Source organism: Salvia hispanica, chromosome 6 (assembly GCF_023119035.1).
Source record: "Salvia hispanica cultivar TCC Black 2014 chromosome 6, UniMelb_Shisp_WGS_1.0, whole genome shotgun sequence".
NCBI classification, from domain to species: Eukaryota; Viridiplantae; Streptophyta; class Magnoliopsida; order Lamiales; family Lamiaceae; genus Salvia; species Salvia hispanica.
In genome coordinates, this window is record NC_062970.1 from 5,929,122 (window position 1) to 5,944,213 (window position 15,092).

The 15,092-nt window shown below is 32.3% G+C and overlaps 1 protein-coding gene across 1 annotated transcript; it reads right to left on the reverse strand.

The window, feature by feature from the left end:
* Window positions 1-6,568: 6,568 nt before the first annotated feature.
* LOC125197208 ((-)-5-epieremophilene synthase STPS3-like) lies at window positions 6,569-8,759 on the reverse strand. The gene is made up of 6 exons (XM_048095920.1): window positions 8,623-8,759; window positions 8,234-8,507; window positions 7,777-8,149; window positions 7,454-7,672; window positions 7,231-7,369; window positions 6,569-7,132 (listed from the first exon to the last, which is right to left on the reverse strand). Exons 1-6 carry the CDS (start codon window positions 8,716-8,718, stop codon window positions 6,590-6,592), a joined length of 1,644 nt encoding a protein of 547 aa, XP_047951877.1. The 5' UTR covers window positions 8,719-8,759; the 3' UTR covers window positions 6,569-6,589.
* Between the last annotated feature and the right edge of the window lie 6,333 nt (window positions 8,760-15,092).

The window sequence follows — 15,092 nt, forward strand, 5'->3', positions numbered from 1 at the left end:
AATGTCAGATGTCGCCGACGGACGTCCGGCACGCTAGTCCGACGCTCGCCGAGACGTTCGGCGTTGGAGATGCTCTTATAGGAAAAACTCATTTGATCCTTAGTTCTACAAACTAATGTGACTATGTGAGAGATGTGTTAAAAGAAATATATTGTCATTGTGTATATGCAGAAAAAAAAAAAGAAAAAGAAATGATGATGCTACGGAGAGAAATACTCTGTTCGTTCTGTTAAATGTGAAACATTTGGGAATCAGTATAAGATAAAGAGTAAAGTAAGAATGTTGAAAAAATAGAAATAGAATTACTTTTATTTTAAAAAATATTTTATTTTTAATAAGACAATTGAAAAAAAAAGTGTTTCGTTTTTACAGAGATAAAGTATAATATAGCTAGGCAGACTAAGAGCATCCATTGATGATCTTAAGGAAAGACAAAAAAAATTGATAGTCAAATGCAAAGACGGATGGAAAATAAAAAACTAAATAAGCACGAATTCGTACATGTGATTATTATAATCAATCCCACCCCCATTTTCGACCAATGAAAATTGCGACGTCTATATTAATAGAACTTCCACCTAATACATTAAAAATATAATCTCTCTATGCACTTTCATTCTCATAACTTTATGATACTTCAATTTATAAAAAGTTATCTCTAACTTATTATTTATATATATTAATTTATTTATCTCTTATATAATTATAACATGTCATTATAACCCAATAGGTATTAATAATAATAATATAAATTTCACTATCTATTAATACTATATTAACTATTTTTTGTATTTCTTCTCTTATTTTATTAATTGTACATTAAAATTTATGATAATTTTAAATGCACATATTTTTATATGCCAAATGAAAAGAGGGTAGTACTTTGTATAATCAGCTTGGAGAGAAAAGAAGAACAAACAATTACTAGGAGTACAATTGGTCTTTATCTATTTTTACATTTTGATCTTTTGGCGCGACATTTTTAAAAATTAAAATAGTTTACATTAGTCTATTAATATGAATTAAAACTTTGAGATAGTATATTTTGGGACCATCTTTAATGATACTATACCGTTTGAGATAATCTTGCATGATCCATTTTTCATTAAAATGGTAGGGTTGGATAAAAAAAAAATTCTCCCCCATCCCTACTTAATTGGAGTATAAAAGAATAAAAAAAATTGTAAAATGTGCATTTTTCACTTTTTGTCAAAAAAAAAATTGCACACTAATTAAATTTATATTTATTTATCTATAAAAAGTATAGGAAACGCAATAACAAATTCCTAGTTTTAAGTTACTCCATTAAGTACTCTTCCACCATTTTTTATGTGGTGAACCAAGCAGTTATTTTTTATCACCATATATATTTGAGAATCATAAGAATTCAAATAAGCCTGCATGGAAATTCAGGATAGATTTGCTTTTGTTCAATTTGAGCCGACAAAATTTTTAACCAGACTTCAAATTTGAACGTACTTTAAATTTGAAACATTATATAAGCTCGAGATATACTATAGTCTTTGGGCCCACATGAGGTTAGGTGCAGACAAAAATATCTTAAAAATAAGTCTGCATCAGTCTATACTAGCGTAGATGTAATATACTGTAGTATTAATTTCGATCTCAACTTATTTCAAGCATGTAATCAAACTAGACCATGTAGATAACTTCTTATTTTCTAATGAAGACGCAGACAACTCTGCAGTCTTCAATACTGCACCACCATATATATTTGGATGGTTATTTTTGGTGACAATTTTTCTTAACTTTTTGAATTTTTTCTTCAATTTTAGTTTATTGTGTTTTAGTCCTTTAGGTCATATCATATGCATGTCATAGAGAGTGATCAATTGCTAACTCATCATTTAATTGCTAACTATAATTAATTTAAGGCCATGAAATTTTAGAAAACGTGTGGTCTACAGCTTGACACGTGTAATTTTCACTTTTATTAATAAAATAAAAAAAGATAAAAAAAAACTCCAAATTAGGGTTTTGGATGAAAATGTCAATATAGTGTTTTGAAAATATGAACACAATGCTTTGAGAATGTCAACACAATGCTTTAAGAATGTTAACTCATTGCTTATATTGACATTCTACATGTATTATATTGACATATTTTATATAGTATGTTGATATTTCTGCTTGTACGAAAATATTAAAAAATTTCAAAAAAATTTCAAATTTTGACGTCGGAACATATGCATGTAGGATATCGTTGGAATCCTTATGAAATTATCCTTAATTTGATATATGTTATATGAATTTAAAGTTTTGGGGTTCCTTTTAAAAGTTAGTTATAACTAAACATGTAGTTAATTGACATTAATACCCCTATTGATATTTTTTGGAATTAATCCTATAGCCTTATTGACGTTTTTCGTTGATCGTATTGACACTTAGGGATTAATGATCTAAACCCTTAATTTGAATATCTAATGGTTATTATTTAATTGTAGTTACCAATTAAGTTATGAGTTAGCGATGTAACACACCCCTAATTGAAATTGTACATTATAGTTAGAATTTATTGAATTATAAAATTTTATAAATAATACAACAAAAACTTACTATTTAGCGAAATTTCTACACTCTACGGGATTAGTGACGAATTAATTATCACATATCCATCATTGAAAAGCTTATCACTAAAAAATGCTAGTAATGGATTTGCCGTACCAAAGTTACTAACCATTAGGAGTGCCTAAGATTTACGGTTTCGGCGGTTAACAGCAAAATCATAACCACCGGTTACGGTTCTGAATCAGAACCATGAGAATTTATCCAAATCGAAACTGTCATTTTTTGAACTGTGGTTCGGTTCAGGTTCGAAATTTTTCGAACCAAAATCGTCCCGGAAACCGCCTGTTCCAGGCGGTTCCAAATCGAAACCGCAAAAAAACCTTCGAAAATTTGTGAAACCGAACCGGAACCGCCAAAAATAGCCGAAAATCGGCGGTTTGAAACCGTGAAAAACCGCTGGATAACCACCTGTTCGGAACTAAAACCGAAACCGGCCGTTTTGGAACCAGAATCGTAACCGCGAAACACCCTCGCGGTTCGGTTCCGATTCAACAATTTCCATAACCGGAACTGGCAGTTCCGAACCGTAACTGCCGGTTCTTGAACTGTGGGCATCTCTACTAACCACCCAATGGCGGAAAACATAGGCGGCTGCCTTCGTATTGGTGACAGAATAATATTTTCAAACATTTATCCGTCATTATATTGAGATATCGGCCGTCATCACTAATTCCGTTTTTCTTGTGAAGAGTATAGTAAATTTGATAATGAAACGTAGAATATTGTGATGAATGGATCTGAATTGAAAAACGAAATAGAAAGATAAGTATTTAATTCATGACCTTGACTTGAGTTGATCATATAAAAATTTGATAATAGAGAGTATAGTGCACTCATTCATACGTTAAACAATACGAAACAAAAATCACTTTTTAAAATTTGAATTTGTTACATTCAAGCCAAATCATTGTATAGTTATCAAAATGGAGAAGGGAGAGGGGAAAAAATAAATACAAGAAGAAAAAGCATGAAGATGAATAAATTTTTTTTTATTTTTTATTTAAATATAGATGTAGGAGGCGCATCCAGATGGAGACTGTTTTTAACGTATACTCCTACTAATTAAAATCCATAAAATTAAAAAGACCCACTACTCGGCCCGGTTTCCCCCAAAGGTTTGATTAGATTTTTTGGCCCAAAGGGCTTTTTGGGGTAGCTGTGTGTGTTCTTTCATCCTCTCGTTCAAATCCGTATGCACACCCCGGCATGGGGAGACCTCGGGTTGAGTTTGGCCTACTCCGCCGAAAAGTTACCGCCCGGTCCTTCGTCGGCTATAATCATGTTGTGCAAGATAATCCCGTGTACATGATGTCGCCATATTCTTAACGTCCAAATCCTGGGGAAGGGGGCTTCACAAAGTTAATCGGCTTTGAAGGACACCAAAAACCCCTTTCGACGTCTTTCCGGGGCCCTTGGCTGGGAAAAAACCGTCTTTCTTTGTGGGTTTTTGGGCCCAAAATTTTAAAATTTGACCCCTGGGGGATATCACCGGCGGAAAAGAAACCCCCGTGGTATGCATTTTGTTGATGGTGAAGTCGTCCCGGGCTACCCATTCAAAAAATCATCAAAAAGTGGTGAAGAATTTAGCACGTTCAAGTCGTTGTTGGGTCCAAGGAACAGAAATACCTGCCCAAAACCATGGGGGGCCCGGGGACCCCCCAGGATGAGGGTTTGGGCCGCCCCCTTTTTGGTCGCAAAATATTGCCCCCAAGTAGTCGGGCAATTCTTCCACTTCCAATGCATGAGTCAAAATTTTTTTAACATACCGGGGAAAAACCCTTTTGGGGGTTTTGGGAAAACGAATGGGGGGACAACGTTTGGTGGGGGCCCCAAGGAATTCCCCGCCAGGGGAACGAACGCCCCCTCGTAAAACTCTTGAGGCATAAGATTCAAGTTACTCACCGAAAGCAAATCCGTCGAGGGGGTCCCGTTTTCCCAAGAAGTTTTTCCCAATGGGGACAAATACACTTTTGAACGCCGGGAGACTTTTTCGACCGGGTTGGGGTTTACCTTCTTGAAAGTATTCCGCGGGTGGACAATGTGTTGACAATACCATGAACGCTGGCCTAATTAGTTAGCGAACTCTCTTACAACTTTGCCCAATAAAACTAATCTATTTATATAAGTATAATTAAAAGGATACGATCAATTATTAACTTTCTTAAATTAATAACTGACAATTATGTCAATAACATATTATGTTAACACGAATGCATTTGTATGTCAACTAAATCTCTGACATCTAAATTTAGCTGATACTAGTGGACATACAACTGATTTGTGTTGACAGGTGTATAGAATGTTGTTGACATAATTATTAGTTATCAATTTAAGAAAATTGTCAACCTAACATGATTTCATGATTAAATTTTTATTAAATTAGTAAGATTAGTTTAATTAGTTGGCCATTTTAATCAGTTTATAGTATAAATATAAATGAATTTGACCATGGGACTAAACAAGTGGAAAGAGAAGGAAAGAGATGACCTTATTTGAATAATTAATATAACATGAGAATCTTAGTCTGTAGAGTTGGACCAAATGATTTATTTTTGGATGATGCATTACCATTGTTGTGATAGATCAGAGTCTAAAATGTTTGCTGCTAAAGTTCATAGAACTCGCATATTAAATTCCTTCATCTAATCAGTATCTATTTATATACTGGTAATTAAAATAGATACTGGATTATGTAAGCTTCTATTGTAACTATTTTGTGCTAGTTGTAGTATATATATTCGGCCATTTCTGAATACATTAGGAAATCCAAATATTGACTGTTGTTATGAATCCTATCTATTGCTAAAAGCTTCGGCTTCTCCATCTCTTTGATGCATTTGATAAAATATAATAATTCATGTAAATTAATGTGGGTTTTCTACCAAGACGGCTAGACTCAAACACCTACTCAAATTTATACTACTATCTTCTAAATTTCTAATCATGTTTTCTTCTCACCTATTATATTTGTCCTTTGTCATTCCGAGTCAAGTCAACAATTGGCATAAGAATTCACTAGGATAATAAGATTATACAAATACAACTTTTTAAAGGTATACTCCGTCCAGTGGCGGACATAGAATTTTAATATTTGGGGGGTCCAAATTAATAGTAATTCTTTCGTCCCTAAAAAAATTGATCTTTCCATTTTCTTCCGCCCACCAAAGTTAGTCTCATACTAAAAATAAGTCTAATTTATATATATCTTTCTCTCATATTTTACCTATTACGAATTTAAACTCGCGTCGTCTACTAATTAGAATATTTTTCACAGATGTGGGATAAAATTAACAATTGCTAAATATTTTTAGTGTCAACTACATCATAAACAACCCGACAAGATCATTATGGATCTACGAGATAGAGATGACTAATGAAAGATAAATGATTTGAGAAGTAGCAATATAAATTAAAGTTACTACGTTACTTTATATCTACAATAACAAAATACACATAAATTGAAAAATAAATAAAAATTAATACTGTGAGAAAATTATAAATGTATAAATAAATTAATTAGTAGTTAATGAATTAAGTATGGAAAATTGGGTATCATAAATATAAATTGGTTAATAGACAAATGAATCAGTATAAGAACTTGCTCTTAACTTGTTTTAACCTGTCAAACGACCCCTTATAATATTTTTGAGAATATCATGTTATGGAAAATATTTGAAGAATATGCACGAGCTTAGTAAGCTTATATGTGGTTACAAAAAGCCGAAAAAAAACTAATGGGCCTCAATTCAGTAAATGTGATGCATCAAACATGAAAATAACCAAAGAAAAAGCTTTTTAATACGCATTACCTACCAATCAAAAAGACCGTATAAAATGCCAAAACATGTAAATTTATAAGCGAAGTGAAAGCATCAACGAAGCCAAAAATATGCACAAATTAAAATTTATAGAAATCAATTTATTATTATCATTATTATTAAAAATCTTGAGACAACATTAAACAAAGCCATAGAGAAAATCATGAATATGGTGTAGTCGTCTACATCTCAATAGGGTCGACAAACAAAGCAATGATGTGAGGCTTGAGAACCTTCTCAGGTTGAGTGTATCCATCTTCGTTGCCTTTGTAAGTTACATCAATTATGCGTTCAAGATTCAGAATCCGCATCAAAACATCTCTGGAATATGGAGATGGCCTCATACACTCCTCATTTATATCCTTCCATGCGTCCGTTGCTATTTCGAAGAATTTAGCGACCGCTTCTTCTATTGTGGCGCCATTGTCCCTCATGTATGATTCTATGCCTGTAGCACTCTGACCTCTTTCCTTTTCCACCTCATAAGTAGCTATGTCGTCAATGACTCGACATATCAGTAGCCCTGCCACAAGCATTTTAGGCTTCTCGCTTAGCCATTCGAAGTCTTCCTTGGTCGCAGATTCATCCCCCAACAACGCCGTCGTTGTGTGGTAACAGTAAGTGCAGGTGATGAGGGCATTCTTCAAATACTCCTCAAAAGGTGGTAAATATCCTTGTATGAACCACTTGGCCTCAACATGGTAGCTTCTCACCAATTCTTTGAGCTATTTTAGAAATACAAATAATATTATCAGATTATACAAATTCATATGATATTTTTTAAGTGCATGTATAAAGTAATGATTAATGATTGAACTCATACAGATTCTATGGCATAATGTGCGGCGTAGGATCTTCCTTCTTTAGCCAATTCTTCTTCAAATTGCTCATAGAGTTCTAAAAGAGCTTTATAGAATGACTTCACATACTCGGGTAGTTTATCCATCTCTTCTATATTCCACCTGAATAATAAAGTAATTGATCAATTTATGCTCCATCCAAGCCAAGAAGAGCAGGAAACAAAGTGTAGGTCTAAGTTAATTTACCTCTCTATTGCCTCAGTAAAAACGTCGAGCTCTTCAATGACACCGTAAGCATCATAAGTGTCATCTATGATTGAGGTCATGGCGATAGTTTTAGTGAGCATGACACGAGCACGAGAGAACTGTGGCTCATGGTATACTCCCATAGCCCAAAAGAAGCACTCCACCACTCTATCTCTTGCATATGGAAGTTTCGAGACAAGGTCCAGTTCTTTCCACCACCTACACATATACATGTACAACATCAATATTAATTAGTTTTTACTATATATTTAGAAGTAGTAATAATAAATTAAAGGCCTCATTCATTCATATATATTTATTACCTTGAGACTTCATGGAGCTCCTCCTTGTGTAGCATTTGCAGTAGATTATAGTCCAATTTAGCAAACCTCAAGAGAGATTCATTCTTGTCTTGGTATTCTTCATAGATGGAGATAAAGTTACGAGCTTCGATTCTTGGATTTCCATAGTGCAGAGGTTGAACTAGAGCATGCATAACCTGTTTGCTAAGAGGAGATTCGAGGTGTGGCGCTATGGACTTGAGAGTGGCAGTAGCAAATTCAAGCGCATCGTCCAGTATAGTTTCTCCACGTGTTCTCAGGTACGAAGCTTCATAGAGACTTAACAAACCCTTGACATCATTCTTAAGGCCTTCCTGGAATTTGCCATTCACATCGACCCATCTTGCAAAAATGTCTGCTTCACCAATAATAGTATGTTAGTACTTCGATTGAATTTAGTTTTCAGAGATGTGTGGAATTAAGAGAAAATGATACGTACCAGAAGATATACGGTGGCCATGCTGCCTGAATAGACGGAAATGAAGTGCAACAGTGCACAAATCGTAGGATTCATCATCACTATAATCCGTATTTAGATTGAAGAAATGGTGCAGTTTTTCTTCAATCTCCTTTTCAAAGTGATAAGAAATGCCAAGACGTTCGAGCGTGTCAATAAGGTTCATTGCTTCAACTAGATTGTTTTCAGCAGCTGTCATCATATCCAAAACTTCCTTCTTACACTCCTCTACTGCATTGGAGTGTTTCTCTTCAGCCTATAAAGTAAACAATGAAGAAATCTTTTAGTGGAGTACTTAGTAATGTTTAATATATGGTCATTGATAAAGGTTTTAGTATATAATAATACTATATATAGAGTGAGGAATGTACCTTGGCACCACAATCCTGATTGATGAACTGATCGCCCCACAGGCTCGGGGAGAAATTGGCGACAGGGCGCTGAATTTCTGCTTGTCTCTGAGACATTTTTTTTATGAGGAAGTTTGTATGTTGCAAAGAAGTTGAAGCAGAAGGTGATGGTGCAGTGGAAAATGAAGAAGCTGAGTGCTCTATTTATAATACAAAGTTGAGGTAGAATTTTCAACTGTTGGTGGCAGCCAACTTTGCCTGTTGCTTTCTTTGATATTTAATACTAGAACTATTAAGGTTTTTAAGATTCTAAGTTTTGTGACAGATAGAGACTTATATAGTATACTAAATAAATAAATAAGCCAGAATATTTGCGAGCTCAATAAAATTGACCCTAGACCAAAAAAATTAGCACAAGCTCAATATTCACCCAAAATTGAAGGAATGGTTTATTCAATCTAATGCAATCGAATGAAAAAGTATCTCGATCGAAATCGAGTGGATTAATTAATGATCCAAAACAAATGGACTATAGTAAAAAGAAAGAAGATTGGACAAGGAAAAGTTGGTTAGCAACAACAAATCTATTTTCATTTGTCTACTGATCGAAAATAAATTTTGAAATTTGGTAGTTTCATAGCCAGATTACCATCACATTCTCTACTATACATAGGTGGGGCCCGTTCATCTACCTCCTTCTCTGCTCTAATACTCCATGTTTATGAGGATTTACTCATGGTGTACATTGTAACTTAATTTGTTTCAAGTTTTGAGACTGTAGTAATATTTTAGAAAAACAATTTTCTCATTAATTTGTAGGACTAATCAATTCCACGATTTTAAAAAGAAAATTTAGAATTGACTTTTGTTTAGTGGGGTTTGCCCCGTGTATCCACATGTGCAATTATTGTTATAAATTTACAATGTCGATGTAAATATGATCCTCATGCGTCCTTCAAGTGAAGAATAGTCACTAGCCTTCCTTAATATGTAAAAATATCTACCGGGATCATTACATAATATGCTTTGACTAGTAGACTTAGACTAATAATTTTTTTTGGATGGTGCATGACCTGATACATATTCCCTTCATTCTTTGTAAACATAGACGTTTTCTTATTTATAGCACTTGAGATTTAAGAAAATATGTTTTATATATTAATTTGAGAAATAATAAAATAGTAGAAATAGTATGTAGTAAGTAAATAAAAATCAAAGTAAGAGTAATATTAATAAAATATATATAAAAAATACTCCTTCCGTTCCAAAGAGTATGGATATTTGGTTTGCCACGAGTTTTAATGCATAAACAGAAAATTAATAGGGAGATAGAAATACAAAGTTTTTACAGCATTGTTAGTAGAAAATAGATTTCACACTATTAGAGAGAAAATAGTTTCCTAAAGAAGAAAGTTTATATTTTTTGAAAACGGACTAAAAATAAAATAATTCATACTTTTCAAATATAGGAAGAATATGTTAAAAAATTTCCACAAATTGAAATTACTGAAACATTTAAAAAAGAGTAATAGTATAACTCTTTTAGTACAGAATGAAAGGAGTCCTATCAAAGTCCAAATTTTGTATTGTTTCAAACGCACATTTAAATTCTTTATTCTAGATGCAAATATTGACTTTTGAATCATGTCTATTACACTATTACCGAATGCCATGAGAGAAGAAATATAATAATGCACACCCCATTTATCCTATTAAAACTGAAATATCTCCTAATATGAAAATAATTTTTTTTTTTTTTTCTTTACTCTACTTTCTTCATCAAGTCACAAAACAACTCTATATAAATTCTCATGTCAAAACCAAATATTTTATGGAGTATAGTATTTATTGGGATGAAGTCATGAAAGGAGTATATAGGAATGTATTCAAATAATAACTACTCCAATCATTCTCTCATAGTTAAGTTATTTTTCCATTTTGAAAATTCTCTTATAATTGAGTCATTTTCATATCTCAAAAGAAGCACTTCCATTGCGAGTGTGCGTTGCACCGCAGAGGTGAGGAGAGAAATATTAATTTTTCTATTCCAAGTTCGAGATGTTTTGGAACGGGTTGCTGAGAAGTACATCACGAGTAGGCCGAAAGATGTTTCTGTGACATCCCTAATCCAAATCATATATTATATATTTTTGTTGTCATTAGATATTATTATTATTTATATTATAGTAAGTGAGTATTATAAAAGAGGTATTTAAAAATTATGAGAGATAGGGTATATAGTTAAAATGTAGTATGTATATACATGTAATATTAGTATTTGTGAGATATATAAATATAGATATTTATTAGACTTTGTAATCAAATGGAAGTAATGTAGAAATATAGTACATGCTCGTAAATATACTTGTGTGTGTATGAAAAATGAGCCAAATTTTAATAAGTTACTATATGTAAAAATATGTATGATACGTGTGTCAATTTTCAACAATAAAAATAAAAATAGGAATACTACCTTTGGCATCATTATTATATTTGGTTATTATTGTAATAGTATTATTTTGATGTCTCATTTTACTCCCAGTTTGTATGAATTACACGTAAATAAATAAAAGGAGAATTAGAACAACACGTGTGATGTGTGGATGAAATTTGAATCCAACAGTAGCCGACTCTCGTAGATGCATATATTAGTACATATGTTACTAAAATAGAGGGAGGTAAAAAAGAAAAGAAAAGAAAAGAAAGGAGTTAGAGCATTAGACTAGAGGAATTCTCGACATAAAAATGGGAGGGTCGGGCTTTTCGAGGGAAAAATTCATGCTTATTTTCACTTTGAGTTTTGAGAATTGTTAGAGAAGACAAAATCAGAGTTTCAAATAGAGTATCGGTTAATTATCAGGTGTGTATAAATCATACTTTTAATTTACAGATGTTATGTGATATATTGCAGAAACAGAACTAGACTTCCAAATAATTCAGTGCCTCAGTCTCTGGTTGATTGCTATGTGTTAACTTGGAGTAAAATTTTAATTATACGATGTGAACATGATATTGTTATGTCTTATTTGATATTTATTGTGAATTTATGATATGGATAAAAGAGGATCTGTGAAAGTCTTACTCTGGATCATTGAATTTTACACATGACATTGCGATTATGTGAATCATTGGATTAAAGAGGATGTGAAAGTCTTGCTCTGGATCTGAAATTATAGAGGGACCTTCGGGTCAAATACAGAGGGACCTATGAGTCCAAATATAGAGGGACCTATGAGTCCAATTACAGAGGGACCTTCGGGTCATAGAGGAATCTCGGGCAGATACCAGACTTGATTTGTCACAGAATAATAAACTGAACTGAGTGGCATATGCATATGGATATGGAATTGTTTATGGTTCTATGTGATGTGAATTTGATATAGTGATGCCATTTAATATAGATGGTGGAATGGGATAAGAATATCAAATTGATGCAACTGATGTAATTTACATATGGTATTGGAATTACATGAATCACACGATTAAAAAGGATCTGTGACGGTCTTGTACTGGATCTGAAAATATAGAGAGACCTTCGGGTCAAATACAGAGGGACCTATGTATCAAATTACAGAGGGACCTTCGGGTCAAATACAGAGGGACCTATGAGTCCAATTACAGAGGGACCTTCGGGTCAAATACAGAGGGACCTATAAGTCTAAATATAGAGGGACCTATGAGTCCAACTACAGAGGGACCTTCCGGTCATAGAGGAATTCCGGGCAGATACCAGGCTTGATTTATCACAGACTAATAAATTGATCAGAGATGCATATGCATATGTAAATGTAATTATTTATGATATATGCTTTGTATTGTGTATGATTATATACATTGTTTTGTGAGTTAATGAAGAGAGAGAGTAAAGTAAGAGAACGGCAAAAGTAGAGATGGTGTTGTTTTTATTTTTATGAATTTTGTTTGTGGAACAGAAAGAATTTTTGTTTATTACAAATGTGTACGTTAGAGGGGTTGAGATGTGACAGTCTCTGAACGTGATATGCTATGGAAACACTGGTCTCAAGCACATAAAGACGTAACGCAGTTTGGCGGCATCGTGACCAATGCTTGGAAGGCGTGGCCATTGTAGTTTCGCAATGTATATTATTCTTTTGTACGAGTGTTTTAATTTTATAGTTATTTGAAATTAAAATTATACTCTCTCCATGCCACAAGAATATCACTCTTTCATTTTAGTCCGTCTCAAAAGAATATGCATTTTATAATTTTGGAAAGTTTTTTTCCTAATGAGATGGGATAATTCTCCGTTAAAAACACTTAAATTATTTCTCTCTACCTCTATCTTATTTTACCAATTTTGCATTAAAATCCGTGTCGAATCCAAAGTGTGTATTCTTTGGGAATGAGGAAGTAACTTCATTCGTTCCGTCTTAATAAATGTGTTTCATTTTCTGCACTAAGTTTTGAATAAATAATTAAAATAGAGAAAAAAATAAAATAAAAGAAAAAATATTAGAGAAAAAACTATTGTGAACCCTAGTACTCTCCGTCCCATAATAGATGTTACACTTTTCTTTTTAATTTGTCTACAAAAGATGTCACATTTCCTCTTTTAGAAAAAGTTCTCTCTGACATCAATTACTCCCTTCGTCCCAAGTTACTTGAGTCGTATTCTCTTTTTAGATTGTCCCAAGTTACTCGAGTCACATTAATTGAAACTATAATCACACTTATTTTATTATTTCTTTTGTTTTACTCTATTTTATTTATTCCCTTCTCTATTTTATTTAACTCACTAAACACAACTTTCTTAAAGTTTGTGCCGAAAAAAAATGTCTCAAGTAATATAAAACGGAGGGAATATAAAATTATAAACACAAAAAAATAACATTTTCTAAAATTCGTGTTATCTCCCAAGTATAACATTTACTATGAAATGGAGGGAGTACTCGTTAACGTGAGAGATGTGTTAAAAGAAATAATCGAGTGTTGTGTATGTGCACTTGTGCAGAATAAGAAGGACTGATAATTAAATGATCTTAAGGTGAAAAAATTGATAATTAAATGCAAAGACGGATGGGAAAAAAAAAGTAAATGAGCACCAATTCGTCACACGTGGTTATCATTATAAAACCCACCCCCATTTTCGGCCAATGAAAATTGCGACGTCTATATTCATAGAACTTCACCTAAAACATACTTCTCATTTTCATAATAGTAAGTGCATTTCTATTTCATAAATTCTATAGATATGTACACATTTTTATTCACAGAAAATTGTCTCTAATTTATTATTCAGATATATATAATTTTACTTATATCATTATAACTTATCATTATAATTCAACAAACACTAATAATAATAGTTTTACTATCAATTAATATTGTATTAAATATTTATATTCTCTTTTTAATTATGTATTCCCTCCGTCCTATAAAAGATGTCTCACTTTTCTTTTTAATCTGTCCCACTAAAGATGTGACATTTTCATTTATGGAAAAAATTCTCTCTCAATTAATAAAAATATTATATTTTTTTCTCTCTACTTTAATATATAAAACAAAATCTCCTAAAATTCCGTATCATTCTATAAATATGATATTTTCTATGAGACAGATAAAATATTAAAATATGTGTCATCTGAAATGCATATATTTTTATGATTTAGATGGAAAGAGAGTGGTACTTTATATTTTGATTTTTTGGCGCCACATTTATAATGATTAAAATTCTCCCTCCGTCCCAAGGAAGATGACTCCTTTCTTAGGCAGCACGGGATTTAATGCAAATTTATTTTGTGTATTGAGAGGAGAGAGTAAAGTAAAAGAGAGGGAATAAAGTAGAGATACAGGTGTTTCCATTTTAAGTAATGGGTCATCTTATAGTTGGGACAAACTAAAAAAGAAAGTGAGTCATCTTCAATGAGACGGAGGGAATAGTTTACATTCGTTTATTATATTAATGATATACTATGAATTGAAACTATGAGATAGTATTGTTAAGACCATCTTTAATAATACTACAACGTTTGAGATAATTTTGCAAGATCCATTTTTCATTAAAATGGTACGGTTGGATAAATTAACTCCCCCCTTCCTTACTTAATTGAAGTATAAGAGCTTCTCCAAAAAGAGGTAAATAGAGAGTAAAATCGTATAATGTTCATATTTATCTTTTTTTCATAAAAAATTATTCTCCAAGGAAATAGATTTGAGAAGTTATCGTACATTTTCCTATTTTGAAATGTATCTTTACTTCTCTATCAATGAAAAAGAAAAATCTTATAACTGTCATATTTGCCTTCTTTTCATTAAAAACCATTCTTCAATGAGAAAGATATTTGAGAATGTATTACACTTTATATTGTTTTAATAAATTTGTACTATTATTTTATTTTTTTTAAAAATAATTTATCTTTCAATATATATTTTTCCTTTAGAATGGATTACTTTTTGGAAGGCTATTATTACTTTTTTTTAGAAGATAAATAAATGATATACCTCTTTCACTTATCTTTTCTTCTTGGAGA